Here is a 19,914-nt window from a genome sequence, read left to right as displayed (position 1 = left end):
CTCTCTTTTGACATGTTACTTTATGTTATAGGTGATGTGGAGCTTGAATGGGAAGAAACCACCATGTAAATATCCAGACCAAAGATTACAACTGGAAGATATTTTCAAATCCCAAGGGCCAAAGTTTCCCCCTCACTCTTCTGAATTGAAATGTGCAACCATAAAGAAATCTCTCTGTTTCTGCTACTGTGCCTTTACTAAATGGATTGACATTTTAGGAATAGTCCTAGGACATAGCTAATTCAGGATAGCTATTTGTTTTATACAGAATTATTATGCACTTAAAATGTTTAAGAAAAGATATCCCAGAGATTTTTGAAGTCTTCCATAACTTTGGAATGAGCCAAATAGAAAATTATCATTATATTAGCATTAATCTTTCCAGGTAAATTTTCCCCACATATTGGATTGAATCTTGAACAAAAGTTGTAAATATTGATTCAGTCATGTTATTTTGGCCTCCGTGGTGTTAACGTTTCTTGTGGATAACTTCCAGGACTGTCATAATGATCTGTACTTCCATGTACACCCCTGTGTTTTTGAATCCTCTATTTTATGAGTGCTGAGATATCATCTCATGATCTCCAACAGCTGAACTGTAACCCCCTGACACTGCCCGGATTACTTAGCCTTTATACAACACACAGTAGCTCTTCGGGGACACTAAGGGCTATTTCAGTTGCATTGTGATCTTTAGTTTGAAAACCAACAAGAAACGAAACAGTGCGATTGCTCATAGGAAGCTGTGGAGTACATTTGTACTGTCTACATCTGTACCTTTTTCAGGACAAGTTGTACCACTCTGTTGTATAATTAAATACATGGCTAAATGTATCAGAGTATTTGTACTTTAGATGTCTATTCAACCTAATATTAATATTTTTAAAAAGTCTCTCCAGCAGAAATGTATGATGTATGGCAAACTTGTAAACATGATGTGCTGCTGTGGTGCCAACAGAAACTTCTGAATAGATTACATAAAAGGATCTTTTTTCATCTCCGAAGGTAGATCATTGAGGAGGATATTTGGTGAAACTGCAAACAAAGAAATTAGCCAGCTTGTAGCAAATTAAAGATTTTTATTAACACATTTCAACCTCCTTTTTGTTAGATAGTGACAATGTTCTAAGTAAGTTTTGAACTATATGAAATTATTTTGTCATAGATTTCAATTAAGGATCATATAATGAACTAGTATCAATTATTCTATTTCCTCTATGATAAGAATTATACCTTATGCTTATTTCTGGTGGCATATACATATAGAAAATGTGATGGCCAATAAAATTAAATTTTAAGGCATTGACTTACTTTGCAGCATGATTTCAGAGGTCCTTGTATGTATAAATTTTATTTTATATCACATATTGAGATATAATAATTCCCTTAAATAATATAATGAAGTAAATTATATATAAATACAATATTAATAATGTGTTTACATATAATCATGTCCCAAAGTAACCATAGGAAATAAGAGATTTTAAAATCAATTTATTACCCAAGAAATTAAATTCTTTAATCTTATAAGCAGTCCTGCTTCTTGTTTTTCATGGCAAAGCAGTGTAATAATACAATCCACTATTGTTCCAACCATGCTTATTCTATAGAAAGTTACAGGACACAGTAAGAAATGAGAATTCTGAAAGATTTAAGTTAGAGTAGAAGTTTCCTTCATGTTTAAATCAGTGAAAAAGTGTGATGAGCCAGTACTTGTGTGAATATGGGGTTTTGTATTCAGAGAAGACAGCCTTTGGGAAGTACTAATGAGGTTACTTTTTAATGAATTGAATTATAAGAAAATAAACAGTTCAATCTACAGGCCAGCCCACTCTTTACAGTATCTGTTTAAAACAGAGGTGTACAGCGTAGAGTTTCAGTTTGACCCGTGTGTATATGCACATGTATGTGTACAAAACAGAGTTTTAATATAAGACCTCTTCTAAAACAGTGCTGGTCAAACTCTAATGTGTCTACACATCACCTGGGGATTGTGTGAAAATGCAGACTCTGTTTTAATAGGTCCAGGGTAGGATCTGAGATTCTCCACGTCTAGTAAGTACTCAAGTTATAATACTGCTGCTGGATCTCAGGCCATACATTGGATAGCAAATCTCTAAAAGACATTATGGGCAGAATAATTTCATGTCCACCTGATATTATTTGAAACCTGTTAAAAAAAGTTTTGTCTTCATTCACAGAAAAAAAAAAGAACACCTGTTGAATGGGTATCGCTCACCAGGTCTATCACAATTTTAGGTCTATACCTAGACCTAAAATTGAATTAAACCCCACATATTAATGATAGCTAAATTTTCTATTAATGATATTGTGAAATAGCCAATATATAGACACAAGCTATAGGTGGCTGCTAAGTGCAGATTAGAATAATGAGGAACATCTGTAACATTTTTAGATCCGATTTGTCAAAATACGTTGAAGCACATGTACAATAAATGAGCAACATGTGTTTCATCTGAACCAAATGAAACTGGAGCCTCTCAGAATGGTTTGCCAGAGACGAGAGCAGCTGTTAGTATCACCTCTACTTTCATCCTGCTTTAAAACGCATAATTTTCTTCTTTCGGTTTATAGGTGAAATGTATAATAAGGCTTTTGAAAAAGGCTAATTAAACCTTGCCCTCTTCATAAAAAAGATGGCAATTTGCTCTCTGCATCTGGTACCAAACACTAAATTTTTTTTTTTCAAACACTAAATTTTAAAAACGAAATTTAAGTTCAGCAAAGTATGCATCCTACAAGTCCATGACATTATTGTGGCAAGTCCATTTCCCTGGGCCAACTTTCAGAAAACTCACATGAGATTTTTGATGGAAACTGGAACACAAAATACCTGAAATTCTCAACTGAATGATATGAAAAGGTGAAAATATGAAAAAAAGTTGATAAAGCATAATCTTGGCAAAACAGATCACCTTTTTAGGACAAGTAATATTTCATGTTAAGTGACTTTGTAACCATACATAGAGTTTTCATGTGGAAGCAGGAGTCACACACCTACCAGCTCATGAAGATGATCTGAAGAATAGATTAGATTGCACATATCAAAGTGTTTCATTAAAGTACAATTAACTCTGCAAAGTTAATCTTTTACCCAGACTGGTCCGTGTGTAATGTTTATCAATAAGATAGAGCATCCCATTTTTAGATTGTATTATATTTTTTGATATTCGTGCCATATTTATATGTCATATACTGTGTATGTTTCACATGCACTTATTGAAAATTATGGCATTTAGGTTGACTTCTGCTAAATAAGACAATTGATTTCATGAATGATTTGAGCATTCTCAAGGAATTCTGAATTAAGATGAATAGGTAGTCATGTGCACAAATAACATAAAATGTGATGTGAAAAACAAGTCAAGAAAATTTTGATTTGGACATTCCAACTAGATATTTTGAATCAGTGTCTGCAATTCAATCATTTGAAAATAAACCTGTTATGTAATGCAAGGTAACAAAAAATCATTATTCTCCTCTTAACAATACTGTTTCTATTTTAATTTTCACTGAAAGTATTCTTGGATTAGAAAATAATTTTAGTAAATTATAAACTTTTTAGAATACTTTTATATACATCATTCCCAATTAATTCTTACAAAATCCGTTAAGATCTGCAGAGTCCCATATTACAGATGGATATAATGAAAGTTTAATTGCTGTGCCTGAGACTATGTTTAGCAAGAATGGGAGCTGCATATCATAATCAAGTTACTGAAAGTAGATAATAAAGGTAGAAGTTTTAAAGACAACAAAGAAAATAGAGACCTGATATTCAAGTGTTCAAAGATAAGAAAATATACTAAATTCCACTCAGAAATAATTTAAGTCAATAGAAAATGCAATGACGTATTCAAAGCGCTGAAAGTACCTCCTAAACCTAAAGACAACTACATAAAGCTAGAGTTAATAGCATTCTTTTTTTTTTTTTTAATTTTTTTTTTAATTTTTTTTTTTTTATGATAGTCACAGAGAGATAGAGAGAGAGGCAGAGACACAGGCAGAGGGAGAAGCAGGCTCCATGCACCGGGAGCCCGACGTGGGATTCGATCCCGGGTCTCCAGGATCGCGCCCTGGGCCAAAGGCAGGCGCCAAACCGCTGCGCCACCCAGGGATCCCATTTTTTTTTTAATTTTTTTTTTTAATTTTTAATAGCATTCTTAATAGTAAAATATTAAAGGCCTTCAGCCAAGATCAAGAAAAAGGCAAAAAAACTCACTCCCACAACTTCTATTCCACATTGTATTGGCGTTCTTAAACATTACAAAAATGTAAGAAAAAGAAATAAAAGACATAATGTTTATAAAGGAAAAAATAAAACTATGTGAGTAGAAAGTATAATCATGTTTGAGGAAATTCTTGAGAGATCTATTTTTAAAATAGCTGCTAAGTATGATAAGTAGCTTTAAAAAGGTAACAGGACATATCATGATACACATATCAATTTTATTTCTACATAAGATCAATGAAAAAATGGAAGTTCAATTCAAAATGCCCTTAACCATAGCATCCATAAACATGCTTAAGAATAAATATAACAAGAAATGTGCAGGATCTGTATACCAGAAATGATATGGATGAGAAGAATTAATGAATATTCAAGTAGTTTTTTTGGTTTTATTTTTTTAAGATTTTATTTACTTATTTGAGAGATAGATAAAGAGCACAAGCAAAGGAGGAGAGACAGAGGTAGAAGTAGACTCCCTGCTGAACTGGAAGCCCAACATGGGGCTTGACCCAGGACCCCAGGATCATGACCTGAGCTGAAGGCAGATGCTTAACCCACTGAGCTACCCAGGCGCCCCTTAAATAATTGTTTTAAAGCATGTCCATGAACTCAAAAACTCAATATTACTAAGATATCAGTTCTTATATTGATCTATAGATTCAATGGAATATCAGTCTTTTTTAAGATTTATTTATTTATTTATTTTATTTTTTTTATTTTTTTTTTACTTTTTTATTTTTTTTATTTTTTTTATTTTTTTTATTTTTTATTTTTTTTATTTATTTATTTTTTTATTTATTTATTTATTTTAGAAAGAGAGAGAGTACGAGTGGGAGCAGCAGAGGGAGAGGCAGAGAGAATCTCAAGCCGACTCCATGCTACGTGCACAGCCTGGTAGAGGCCTCAGTCTCACAACCCTGAGATCACAACCTGAGCCAAAACCAAGTTTCAGACACCTAGCTGTGCCTCCCAGGTGCTCCTAGAATATCAGTCTTTTTTTTTTTTTTTTTATGATAGGCACACAGTGAGAGAGAGAGAGAGGCAGAGACACAGGCAGAGGGAGAAGCAGGCTCCATGCACCGGGAGCCCGCCGTGGGATTCGATCCCGGGTCTCCAGGATCGTGCCCTGGGCCAAAGGCAGGCGCTAAACCACTGCGCCACCCAGGGATCCCCCTAGAATATCAGTCTTAAACCCACAAGGCTTCTCTTTTCTAGAAACTGATAATATGCTTTTGTAGTAATGTAGAAATGATGCAAAGACCTAGGATAGTGAAAAATTTTAAATAGAACACAGTTTAATTTACTTTTAAATTTAAGATTTGCACTACAGATATATAGTGTTTCTCATTAAAAGAAAAAAATAGAAAGTCAAAAAATAAACCCACACATATCTGGTCAATTGTTTTTCAACAAAGGTGTTAAGGTAATTGAATGGGAAAAGGAATATCTTTCCAATTAATAGTGTAGGGACAACTGGATGTCCACCTGATAGACCATGAATTTTTATCTCTTATCGCATTTAACAAATACAAAAATTAAACTGAAACGTAATACAGACCTAAATATAATCATTAAAACTATAAAGCTTATAGAAAAGAAACTAAGAGAAAATCCTTATTATCTTGGAATAGACAAATACCTTTGCCTATATCACAAAAAATGAAATATAAAAGAAAAAAATAACAAAATGTTCCTCATCAAAATTACAGCCTTCTGCTCTTCAAAAGACCTTATTAAGAAAATGAAAGCTCAAACCACAGGCTGGGAGAATGTCATAGAGACTTGTATCCAGCATACACATATTTACAAAATAATACACATAGACCCCCCCCCCAGACACACACTCACACAAATGGGCAGTACATGAAAATGTGCTCAACATCATTAGTCATCAAGGAAATGCAAATTAGAATCAGAATGAGATAATCACCCCAATAGAATGATTAAAATTAAAATGACGGTCATATCAAGTCATCCTGGCAAGGATTTGGAACAGTTGGAACTGGAAGTAAATGGTAGTCACTTCTGAAAATAGTCTGATAGTTTCTTATGAAGTTAATCATAAGACCATGTTATCATTTTACCCAGCAATCCTAGGCATTTATCCAAGAGAAATTAAATTATACTTCTTAGGGTGCCTCGGTGGCTCAGTTGCTTAAGCATCTGCCTTCAGCTCAGGTCATGATCCCAGGGTCCTGGGATCGAGTCCCACATGGGGCTCCCTGTTCAGCAAGGAGCCTACTTCCTCTCCTTCCAGGCCCTGCTCTCTCTTGTCATCTCCGTGTCTCTCAAATAAATAAAATCTTTTAAAAATAAATAAATAGAAAAAAATAAAATACATTTCTCAAAAAAGACTTGTATTAGTAATGTTCTCTTGCTTTAAAGATTTATTTATTTCAGAAAGAGAGCACGTGTGTGTGAGAGTGGGCAAAGGGCAGAGGAAGAAAATCTTTAAGCAGACCTCGCTGAGCACAGAGCTGGACAGGTGGCTTGATCTCAGAGCCCATCAGATCAGGACCTTAGCCAAAACCAAGAATTGGCCACCTAACAGACTGAGCTACCCAGGTGCCCCTATATTTCATCTCAGGTCATGATGTCAGGGTAGTGAGATCGAGCCCCACGTTGGGCTCTGTGCTCAGCATGCAATCCGCTTGAGATTCTCTCTCTGCCCATCTCTCCACTTACACACTCTCTTTCTTTCAAATAAATAAATAAATAAATAAATAAATAAATAAATAAAATCTTTAAAAAATTGTATACATATGAGTGCATCTTATTTTATGTAAATTATAGTTCAATAACGTTGATTTTAAAAATAGAAGGATAGTGAAAAAGTAGTCACAAGATAGTTACAAGATACCATTTGCAGAATTCTTAAAGAACAAATAGTATATAATTTTATGAATTATTTCACAGGAGAATCATGATTTCCTCTGACGTAAGAGGAGCACAGGTACAGTGATGGATTGCCATGAATCAGAGGGATCCCCAAGGGTTTCAAACACATTTATAAATCTTGGTGTAAAATTTGAAGCATCTATGGGCTGTATGGCAACGCAGATTTGTCAAAATTAAGTGATGAATAAAAAAGTTTCTATTATTATTTCTATTCTATTATCTTTGTGTTTGAAAAAATTCACATTGTCACAAACATGAGTAAACTTTAAACTCTAATACTTTATTAAAATGGCATGAAATATTTATGTGTTATTTTCACAAATTTATCAGTGTCCTCTCCTGCTTGAATGAGCACAAAATGGAAATATTTACTTTTGTCACTTACCTACTCCATTCCCAAAGCATGAACAATTGGTGTTTTGAACATTAAAAATAAAACTTGACGTGCTCTAAGTGCTTTCCACAGAATTCACTATGTTCTCACTTCTTATTTATAACCAGGTGAATTGCCATGGAAGATATGATACATTCCCTTGTTGGGCTTTCAGACCAGAACAGGGTTTCATGAGTCTAAGGACACCACATTCATAAAGTTGATGCATGCTAACAGGATTAACACCTACTCCCTGGATGTATCAGAAGTTTTACGTATTTATGTTTTAAAGAATACACTTAAAATTGTGATGTGAATAATCTGCATAAAAAAAGACTGTTATCATTTTACTTATTGTAACTTAATAACCACCTTCTTTATTGGACTGTTACTATGTGCCAGGCACGCTTCCAGAGGCTCTACAAATGTTAATGAATTAATCTCCTGACAATTCTTGGAAGTAGATGGTACTGTGTTTTACAAATGAGAAGACAAAAGCAAAAGAAGGTTAAATAATCTGCCGAAGGTTACACACTAAGTAAACGGGGGGAGAGTCTAGGCTTGAAACTGGAAGTCTGGTTTTGGAGGTGCAGTGTTAGCCACCAGGCCCCAATTTATGACCTAGAGACCACTGTATATTAATATCTTTGATCTCCCCTAATTAGGCACAGGACATACACGTAAATGCTAATTACCCACTCTTCAAGAATTCTAGAAGTTCCCTGCTATTGTCTAAATTAGTCCCCGTTATACAAATTATTCATGCCACAAAGCCAGTGGTAGTGCTGGCCTTTGAATTTAGGGACCTAGTCCAGTATTCTTTCTGTTACTTGCTGCCTCCTCTAGTATATGGTCCAAACCAAATTGTATTGTTTTTGCTTCCAGTTCCCTATAATTTGTTGCCTGATTTATCTCCCTTGGCCCTCAGGTCTGATCATTTCACTAATCTGTTCAATAGTCTTCATTGCCTGTTGAATTAAACTCATAAAAAAAAAATCCTTTCAGGGCACCTGAATGGTGCAGTGGGTTAAGCACCTGACTCTTGATTTCAGTTCAGGTCATGATCTCAGGGTCCTGAGATCGAGCCCTGCATTGGACTCCACGCTCTGCACAGATATTGCTTGGGTTTCTCTCTCCTTCTCCCTCTGCCCCCACCACTCTCTAAAAATAAATTAATTAATTTTTTAAAAATCGTTTCTCATGATATTACTCTTTTTTTTTTCTAGACTGAAGCTTAATGAGAATACTTGCTACAAAAACACACCCGCCACATCCTAATACCATGTGCATGCTCCTACATTTTCTTCAATAGTTCTTATCCACTTGGCATTCCCCACTTACTAGATTGTCAGCTGCTTGCGAGCAAGGTCTACGTTCTCATGATTTTATTCACATAGCATTTGCTGTAACATCTTACATGGGAGAGAATCTCAAACAAATACGTTCAGTTGAAAGTTTGCCTTAGCAGAAGTAAAATAATATCGCCTATGTGACAGTATATTCTCGTACTAATGCACAGTTGCTAAAATATCTTTTCAATCACGGAGCAAACACTGCTGAATCAAAAGCAAAAGTGGGAGAGCAGAGAAACCTGGCACACAACAGTGTCGTTTGTTCAGGATTATCAGGTTTTCCAGAATTAAACCAAGATCTTGATAGAATGCAAGAAAACCTTTAGAACAACTGAAGTTGACGAAAAAGAATTCTAAACATTTCTAAACATTAATTACATTTCTAAACATTCTAAACATTATTCCACAGCTTTTTCCCCCGTTACATTATAGACACTTCAATAAACTTGGTTTCACAATTCAAAACAGCTTGAAAATAGCAGCACCAATAGCTTATATCCTTAATATTGTGTGCGTGCATGCACATACACACACACACACACACACACACACACACACACCTTGTTATTAAAAGCACATAGGTCTTCAAAAAGTAAAAATCAAGACCATTTGAAATCCAGTATATTTCAATAGCCACTGGATAGAATAATAATACCTCTTGCAGCCAAAGGCCTCTTTAAGAAAACATATTTTTCTTCTCTTTAAATCACATTATATTTACTCTCTAAGGAGTCAGGAATGGGTTTAGCATATTTTTGAAAGATCTTAGCAAAATTAATCAGACTAAAAAGGCAGGGTGAGGCAGTTTCAGAAGAAACTTGAACCAAGATCTTCCACAGAGCGAAGCTGGTGCTAGAGATGCAGAGGCAGGTCTGGATCCAGCTGTCAACGTGCACTTGCACGGAGGCAGACACCAGGTCCAGAAGGACAGTAGTGAGCAACAGGTGGCAAACCAGGCTAGCAGGACACATGAGGGCGGACTAGTAAGAGGTAGCATGTCATAACAGGCAGGTGGAGCAAGGCTAAAGAGAGTCCAGGGACTGGCGCCATGTAGATCCAAGAAAAGGCAGAGGCAAGAAAGTGGGTCAGCAGGGAGCAGGGTCCTATATGCCAGCTGGATTTACACACCACTCTTTTCCTCAGAAACGTACACAAAGTAGAGACAACCAGGCAGGTTTCAATGGCCCCTTATTTCCTGAAGATAGATAAATGATAGATGATAGATAGATAGATAGATAGATAGATAATAGATAGATGATAGATGATAGATGATAGATAGATAGATGATAGATGATAGGGATAGACCTACACATTTATACGCACATATATCTCTATCTCTATATCTCTCCTTCATAGAGCATGAGCTCTAGATAAATGGTAATTGAATGAATGAATGAATGAATGCACAAATGCCTTAAGTAACTAGGGTATTAGAGAGATTTTAGGACAAAAAAAATTATCAAAATGAGTTACCAAAAGTAGATACCACTAACGTAAACCAAAACAATAACAAAAATAACAATAGAGGTCAAGATTGACATAATTTGGTACAAAAATATTGTGCCAAAAAAGAAAACCTAGGAGATAAAATAAGTAGACTGAAAAACTTTATAAGTAATAAATTCTCTAATCCAAGTGACCCCAAAATAAATATGCCAAAACCATAAGTAAACCAATTAATGATAAGATATAATGAGAAAAATTAGTTCACTGATTATGTCCAAATTATGATAAAATACCATGAGATTAAATTTATAGGGCATTTCTGAAGGAACTTATAAAACAGGGAAATCTAAAATATGATTAAATGTTTTGGTAAGGGAAGCCCATTATGAAGAACATGATTCTTTTCAAATTACTCCATAGGTGTAATAAATATTCATAGTACTGGATTTTTTCAAATTTGTAAGAACTGCTTAAGTTTGTCTAAAAGAACAAATAATTGGAAAACAGGTTAAAATTTTTTGAGCAGGAAGAGTGATGAGAGAATTTTTCTTTCATATATTGAGGTGTTTCATTAAATAAAGTGTATTAATGATACGAGACGCAAGCAATACCTCAATGAAACAAGTTTTTCTAACACAGACCAAATTATAAGGTTTTAACATGTCAGTAAGGACAAATCACAGTAGAAAAAAAAAGATATTCAATAAATGATGAAATGAAACTGGCTGCTAAGAAAGAATCATGTTAAATTTACCCAACTCACCAAAAACCCAGATGAATTTTGGAGTGAATACATCTTAGTATGTGCATGACCTTATTATAAATCTCTTTCAGGATAATCTCTCACCCAACTTCTAATGCCCAGTGGCTCATACCACTTCAACATAAAACATTTACATTTTCCCCCACAGTTTACAAGAATTCAAAGATCTACATAGGTCCCAGAAACAAAATCTGAAGTTTAGACTACTGGGCCACTTTGAGTAACCTTATTTTGCAGTCCAAAAAATAATAATAATAATAATAATTAAAGAGTAGCATATAACAGAATCTGTTCTACTTAGGAAGGACTGAACTTCCCATATAATTGAAGCATATCGTGTGGAGCAAGCTACCTGGTTCCCTGTGCCACAGTCTTCACGTGTGTCTATCAGAAGCAACTCCGTGTAACCAGAAAGCTCAGCCTTGCCCCAAACTCTGAGAAGAATTTAGTCCTTATCCAGGGAAATTTACTATATTCCTTCAATATTTCTGGGTCAGCATCAGTAGAACTTTGCTGCATGTGGTATATAGGTCTTGTTTCCTGGTCCTAAAATTAAAGTTCTGTCTTATTTACCAGATACAGTAGTTTTAGTTTCTGGATTTATTTGATTTTCTTAAATGACATTTATTACAAAAGTAGAGAATGCTTATTATAGAATTTTTTAACTACATAAAAATCTTTTAAAAATGTACATCAATCAAAATTCCAGTACCTAAGTGTAACTATTTTTTTCCCCTAAATATAGCTATTATTAACAATTTGGCATAGTGCTTTTACATTTCTTTTTTTTTTTTTCTGGTCAGGGTCATGGAAAGAAATGCATCAAAATTTTATTAAAATGTTTAATAGGGTAATTGGAATATTTACTGTATTGGCTTGAAGTATGGCTGCTTTGCTTTCAAAGCTTGGACTTGAATTATATGCAATTTACAAAAAAAAATATTTAAAATGAGGCAGGTGTGGGTGGCTCTGCAGTTGAGCATCTTCCTTTGGCTCAGAGCGTGATCCTGGGGTCCTGGGATCAAGTCCTGCATCAGGTTCCCCGCAGGGAGCCTGCTTCTCCCTTTGCCTGTGTATCTGCCTCTCTCTCTGTACCTCTTATTAATAAATACATAAAATCTTTAAAATAAAATAAAATAAAATAAAATAAAATAAAATAAAATAAAATAAAATGAATTCTATCCACACATCTGCTAAAGGAAGTCAGTTGAAAGGCAAGGCCTGTTCTGAGTTTATTGGATTATTATTTTTAAAAATATGTATTTGTTATGTTAATCTCAATTTTTAAGAAATGTCCTTTCTGCATACTGAATACAATCCAGCTCTACTAAATTGGAACTTATTGTCTAATTTTTAAATGACATTTCATGTAATCTAGCAAAGTTGACATTATAATATGGAAGACTTTGTACTTCAGCTTTCATACTTTTCATAATATAACAAGGTAGGGGATCATACACCAAGAAGAATGTCATTGTGTGAACTTTTACAAGATGTTTATGCAAATTTAATTCCAGGAAGGAATTCTTTATAAAAGAAACGATATATGGGGACAGGTGATTCATCCTAGCATTTTTTGCTACATGTTTGCTTTCATTTTAAATGTACAATGTGAAGATTTAGATGTGATATCAACTCGGAAGGATATTGTGAAAAAATAGATAATATATATAAATAATTCTTAGTTTTAAATGACAATTTGAAATGTCTCATGGTAGGGAAGCAGTATTTATTAACACTTCTGTATTATCATGTGGAAATTCGGATTTTTCAGTAATTAAATTGTAGTTTTATTTCTTCCTGACACTGTACCCTAGAATCCATGTTTTAAGGCAGGACTTTCCTCATTGGATTTTACAGACTTAATCCAAAAATGTAAAGTGTTACATTATTAAAATTTTATGATGATGACCTGATAAAATTATAATATTTCATATACATTGGGTTAAAAATTATAAAAATTAATTTTACATGTTAAAAAAAGCAAGACTTTCCTGAAGAAAAGGAGTTGTGTTATATAAAATTACCAATGCTATTCATAATTGAAAAACTATCTATTTTGATCTAATGTAAAATCATTTTAGAGGGATATGTATGCTCATCAAAAGTCAAGATCTAGTCTTATGTGAACTAAAAAAAAAACTATATCTGAGATTTCATTGATCTTCCTTTTACTTAATAAATTAAAATTAGAGGTGTGTCTTTAATTAGTTACTAGCTTTTATTTGTCCAACAAGGGTATCTATCAATAACTGGGCATCTAATAAGTGTTGGGCATTGTGTTAGGTCAGTTGACTGTGCATTAAACTCATCTGGCCTTTTCCGCACCTCCCAGATGATCATACGTGCAGCCAAGATGAAAAAGTACTGTGCTAGACACATTTAATTCCAGCAACAACTCTATTAGCTTTTACAGAAATATTCTACTTCAATTGGGCTGCAGTGGGTCATGGGAATCCAAATTTTAACAAGCTCCCCTAAGGATTCTGATGTGATACCAAGATCACTTCTTAAAATAAACCTTGAGGCCTGGTTATTTCCTTAAGCGCCTTATATAGTCTACTGTCTTCATTTCAAAGGACTTTTATTAAAGGGGCTATCCAGTATGTAACATTAAAGATATCATTTTTTTAAATGAGAATTCACTGGACCAAAAAATGTTTTACAAAACTAAATTCTTTTAGGGTCAATTAAAACATAATTTTATTACTATAAAGCCAAGACTTTATGATGAAGAAAGCTGAAAGATATAAAGAGGGGAGTTAAGCGTTACAGCTTTCAGTGTGGAGTTCCATACTGTTGTAACAATTTTAGGGAAGCTGAACCAGCAGGGTTTCGGCGGGGGTGAATAGATAGCAACACAGATCAGCTTCTAGAGAGTGTCCTGGGGTAAACACACATCCTGAGGATCTCACTCTAACAAGGCCAGTTAGGCGAAATAGTGATTCTTGTTGACATCGAGGCCAGGAACATCAAGGGTGGCCAGGTATTTGGGAGCTGAGTGACCAGGAACAAGCAACCCACCAATACTTCTAAAATCAACAGCCAATAAGCATAGTCTCTTATGTACATAGTCTACACGCCTGAACTCAAAATCTCTACTCTAATTTAATGGTGACAGCCAGATTTAGCAATCAATTACTTAGACTTTGTATCCACGGTTTAGCAATTTCATGTACAAAAAGAGAAGTTTTGCTATAAGGTGTTTTGAGTAAGGGGAGCTCCTGGTCCCATAAAGTTTCTGGGAAAGAACCCATTCCAAAGACAGTAAGGGTTCATTATATCTTGTACTGACCCACATAAGTGTCTTTTAGGCAAAGTATGAACAAACAAGCAAATCCCAAGTTGAAATAAAAATAGAAATAAATCGCTAACAAGGAAAATGCCACTTCATCTCAGAAAACGATGATGGTGGTTTTGACAATTATCATTCTCGTGAATTCACTCAGCAAAGATCACATAGGACCTGTTCTCCACCAGGGTGTTTTTCCAAGCACTGATGATTACACAGCACCTGCCCTAGAGAGTGGGGAGTGGGTCATATGAACAAATAAGCATTATAGGGCAATGTGTTAGGTGCTTGGTTCTGAATAATCGTAGAAGCAGATATTATGATCAATATGAGACACATGGAAAGAGACAGCTGTGAATGAATGGATACAGTCGGCTGATCCATATTCTACAAATAGTTTCCTTGTGCATTCCTTACAGTCATCAACTTTGAGGCAGGAACATATGAGACAATACGAATGCTTCCAAGCTTCCTGTGACTGTGTTTTTCACCAAATTGTATGCCCAAGGAAGCAAACCATAAAGAAATGTGCTTTACCCTAAAGCCTTTTGTGTTTATCTAGTAATGCCGAGCACTTAAAATAATTCCAAAAATGCCTTGCTTTTCCAAACACTGGATTTTTTAAGCAATTGATTTTGATAGAAGTCTAGTCGTCAATTCTGAACTCAGAATGATTTCACAACACTACTCTCCTTCTTCTAGCCTTTTCCTTCCCTCCTTTCCCTGCCTCTCCCCCTCTCTCCCCTCCTCTCTTTCCATTATTTGCCTTTTCTCTAGCTAGACTATTAAAAGCCCCAGAGCCCCAGAAAAGTCTTGCTGCCCACTTCTAAAGGTAGAGCTAAATTACTGCACCCTCAGGAAATCTCACACTAATCTTATAAGATCTTGTAAGATCGTGCTTCATTTTTTTTCCTGTGGCTGAGGTTATTGCTAAGATAATGTATTTATAAAACTCTTTAAGTAACACACCACAGCCAAAAATAGTATTATAGTATTAGCATATGTCCAAAAGCTGATTTTAATCATCACTTTAATCTTCAAAAGATAACTTATTCCATTGAGAAGACTGGGATTTTCTTCAAAGTCAGAAAAAAATAAGCTTTTTGGTGAATTGAAATGGATAAGATTAAAGAAAAAAAAAGTCTGCTATGGGGTTTTAGAAAGCTATATAAAATACCAAACCCTCAAAGAAGTAAAAATAAAGTTGGAAACATAAGAAGTCTAGCTATCTTAGAATCACATATAGAACATGAAAGAATTAATATCTTGAAATTACTTAGTTCTTTAAAAAAAGATATATGTCCTTAGTGCTATTACACTATATAATATAATACAAAAAAAACCTAAAAGACTAAACCACACTGATCTGAACAAAATGGTAAAAGAATGTTTAAAAAATCAAATGCCACTTATTATATTAGTTTTAAGCATAACAACCACACACACACACAAAAAGGCTACCTTTTTGGCAACATCAAATACAAACATTTCTGAGAACAGCGCAACAGATTGGGAAAGTGCAAGGCAACCCTTGATTCTTGCATTCCTTCTTCGTGATGTGATGTTTCTCACTAACCTAAAACAAAAACTGACACACAACTAAAGAGCTTGTTGTGCCATGGAAAAGTCACACCATTGTGCACGGTCCAGCTTCATTTTACTACAAAACAAATGTTATACTCCTCTCCAGCCATGCCTCTTATTATTCAGTTTTCTACCCTTTAAATCCTCACGGAGCTGGGGTTTCCCAATCGTGGATAACAGTTAGCAAGGTTGACCATATTTCACAAAGAGCTACAGCAATCCTTGTCTGTTCTCTGGAATCTGCCAGTGCTTCCGGTCATGGTGGTGAAGAGACCCCACTCCCATAGTGTGTGCATCCACGCCTTCCAATCAAAGGGGGAAGGTCAGGTGTGTGGAAGGATGCAAGGAAGGAAGCATTGGCACAGATTTACCGTCACCAGTTACTGAACCTCAGACGTTAAGTCTTGGTAGAGAGAATGAACTGATTTTTCTCTTTTCATTGTATAAGGAGGTCAAGCTTCCCTCTGTGAGAGTGGGTAGTGGAGCCAGTGGCAAACTGCACTAATGACTCGGCAACACACTTCGGGGCTCTGGTGTTATATTGTCTTCTGGATACAGACAGAATGTCCAACAGAAAACCATATCAGAAGAGTTTGTAAAAACCTTAAGTTGTTGCAACAGCTGAGCAAAGAGAATAGTTCCATTGAAAGGAAATTAATGAACAAGTGTCAAAATGGACAGTTGGTGTCAATTCCTAGAGGATTTGGAAGTGAGAAGTGGAGTTGAGGAAACCATGTTAATAGAGCCCTTGTTTGTATGAAAAGAACATCGAACTTTACCAAATATCCATCATAGGAGTCATGCTTGTCACAGTCCGCATTAGTCTGCATTGAGCAGAAAAGAATGTTTTATTACAGGCTATGTGGGCGTCTTTTTTTTTTTTTTTTTTTTTTTTTTTTTTTGATCTCCAGCAGCATATGATCGCCTGTTTTCTTGGAAACAAATTTAGAAAGAAATTCTACCCTCAGCGATGTAATTCTTGGACCAAAATGTGTCCATTATTTTTGAGAGAGAAAAAGACTCTTTCAAGCCCAAACTATCTTATTTCTAAGTGAGTTTTATAATATTTGGAACTAGAATATTTTAAGTTTTAGCTTTTTCAGGGGCAATCCTGCTCAGAACAAAATTTTCTCTGTTCTGTCAATACATGAATAGTAATAAAATTAAACATTTTTCCTGATTATTAAAACTGACTGAAAGTATAATTGATTCATAGAAAATTTGAAGTATATCCCCTCTCTGTTTTAGGAAGACATTATATTAAGAGGATTTCTTAATAAAGGCTTTCTTTATAAATGGCTTATGTGAAATAATCTCTTAAACTTCAATGTAATTTGCATTAATAAACCAAATATACCAAAACAGGCACTGTGAAGGCGAATATTTTATAGATCTTTCTAAGGGTAATATAAAATTTTGCACAGTATAAAGGCTTATTAAGGAAGAGGTAGAAAAGAATGAGAATAAAGGGAAATTTAAAAACATTTACTGTGAGAGTTTACCGGAACTCTGAACTTTCTGCTCAATATTTCTGTAAATCTAAAAGTCTGTTGAAAAATTTGAAAGGATTTATTTTTAAAAAGGGACAGTCATCTTGAAATTTTTTTAATATATAATAAATACGGAATCAGAAGTGTTAAAATAAACTTGGATCTATTGCTAAGTAGTTAATCATTTCAGTGTTTGTAACTTAATATAAGATCTAGAAATTTAAGAAGGATGGTACTAAGTGAGAGACTCTCTCTAGCCACGTGTGGAATATAGGATTTGGTGTGGGACTGCACATAGGAAAAATGGCAACTTCCAAAAAGAAGCAAAGAACAAGGAATGGACAGAGGCAAATAGAAATGAGATGATGCCACTAAACGTTTATAAAGATAGATTCATATTAAAGAATTAAAAGAAGGTAAACAATGAAAAATCATGAAGCAACAGCAATTCTAGTTGAAAGTAATTATTGGGAAAGGAGATGTAATATACATTCGCTATTGTTTCAGAATATTCAATCTTACCATAGAGTATAGGAGAAGAAACAAGAATTCTCTATTCCATCCAGAATAGATGAAATTAAATATAAAAGCAAATGGCTTGAGAACCAAACTAGACATAGCTCAAGTAGGGGCAGCCTATGCTTGTCAACATAGGAAGGGATGGTGGGCCAGTTAAGCATCGATAACCAAATATGCCTGAGACACCATGTATTCAGGAGGCCTGACACTGAGCATTCATTCGGGAAATCCAGTTTGACCCACACCGATTAAAGCTCAGCAGACTATAGGTGAGCTATAGCTTTTGACTGATCCAAGGAACATCCATATATTGGTTCCAGGCACCTTCCTTTGCTGCAGTCTCTTGCTCTCCCTCAGTTATAGTCTTTGTAACTACAGGCAGTGGACAGACTGAAGGAGAAAGGCAGGACATAGCACTGTGTGGTGCGGGACTTAGATAGTATGGGCTTTCCACCCCTACTTTTACCCTAGTCCGAGTGTGCAAAACTACTCCACCTTTTCCCCTTTGCTTTTACTGTATATTTTTTAAATTTTTTTTAAAGATTTTATTTATTCATGAGAGACACAGAGAGAAAGAGAGGCAGAGACACAGGCAGAGGGAGAAGCAGGCTCCATGCAGGGAGCCCGATGTGGGACTCGATCCCAGGTCTCCAGGATCAGGCCCTGGGCCAAAGGCAGGCGCCAAACTGCTGAGCCACCCAGGGATCCCTGCTTTTGCTGTATATTTTTAAATAACGAAATAGACACTGGGTTTTGAGCACTTTAACTTGAGCATCAGGTATATGACCTCGGTGACAGGCTGCCTGTACATGGCAGTGTGCATGGAAAATACAATTGCATCATTGTTTCCCCATGGGACAGAGCACGGATCCAAATCTCGGCCATCAGCTATCAAAACACCGCGTCTCTTGGTCACTCTACTAGAAAAAAGGAAGTTACCCTACAGGCTGCCAAATAAACACTTACGTTCCTCTAAGTTAGTTTGCCCCCCGATTTTTTTTTCTCTGAAGACTATTCTTCTATTGGTCACTGTAAGGAGGCTCAGAATAAGAACTTCTTTTTGATTATATAAATCATGGGGAATAAGAACCAGGATTGGTTTATAAGCATGTGATCTTGAGCAAATAGATTAATTTCTCTTTGCTTTCTCCCTCTTTAAAATGAAGATAATTATATAACATACTTGGTAAAACATTGTGAAGCTGTAATGAGATCATTCATTTAAAGCGCTTCAACACAGAGCCTGCCACTCTTTTTTTTTTTTTTCCCAGAATGATGGCTATGACTTTACAAAATAAAATGTAAAACTACACTCTGCTTTTAAAGTAGCATCTACACTCTCAAAGTCCCACTTCTTGAACATTATATTGTACAAATAGCTTCAATCTCATGGTAGTTTATGCTTACATACAAGAAAATGAAAAATTAATTTACATGGTTTACTAAAACAGGTATACTTTTCCTGTGAAATTACACAGCAAAGTCTTTTCCAATCACATCTAGCCTAGGTCACGAAATCAAAGAAGATAAAACTTAACCTACTTTTTTATGTGGCTAGTGACACACTGGACTTACAATTTCTTAAAAAGCTCCGGATAATATAAAATTTAAACATATTCTAACTTTTGTGTGTTTATAATCACTATCCCAAAAACGAACATGTGTTTTCAGAAGGCAAAAACATCTGAACTTCTCAAAAAGTATGAAATGTGTGTGTGGCTGATTAAACAACTTTTTTTTTTCTAAACCGGTAGAAAAACTTTATGGAATAAATGTGTTTGTACAGTGGTGACTATTTGTCACAGGAGGCTCTGACATTGGCATTAAAAGCACCAACTATTTTGGACAATATGTCATAACCAGCCAGTTGGAGGACAGTAACAAAATACTTGGCTAACCATTCTACACTAGAGACATCTGTTTAGCTTAGCAAAGCTAGTAACGC

General features: G+C 35.1%; 1 protein-coding gene and 1 long non-coding RNA gene across 8 annotated transcripts in view; one reads left to right on the top strand and one right to left on the bottom strand.

Annotated features, from left to right (window-relative positions):
• PTPRQ (protein tyrosine phosphatase receptor type Q) overlaps positions 1-2,177 on the top strand; it is a 200,357-nt gene extending 198,180 nt beyond the window's left edge. For all 4 annotated transcript variants that reach the window (XM_041738237.1, XM_041738236.1, XM_041738238.1 and 1 more), the window contains one exon: positions 32-2,177. In XM_041738237.1, coding sequence (XP_041594171.1) covers positions 32-69 — 38 coding nt within the window. In that variant the 3' untranslated portion in view covers positions 70-2,177. The remainder of the gene's footprint in view (positions 1-31) is intronic.
• Positions 1-19,914, bottom strand: part of LOC121481155 — a 179,947-nt gene that overhangs the window by 154,104 nt on the left and 5,929 nt on the right. The gene's annotated exons all lie outside the window — the stretch shown is intronic.

This window comes from Vulpes lagopus, chromosome 23, assembly GCF_018345385.1.
Source record: "Vulpes lagopus strain Blue_001 chromosome 23, ASM1834538v1, whole genome shotgun sequence".
Classification (NCBI taxonomy): domain Eukaryota; kingdom Metazoa; phylum Chordata; class Mammalia; order Carnivora; family Canidae; genus Vulpes; species Vulpes lagopus.
Note: the sequence above shows the minus strand (reverse complement) of the source record. Positions and strands in the feature narration are given on the sequence as shown.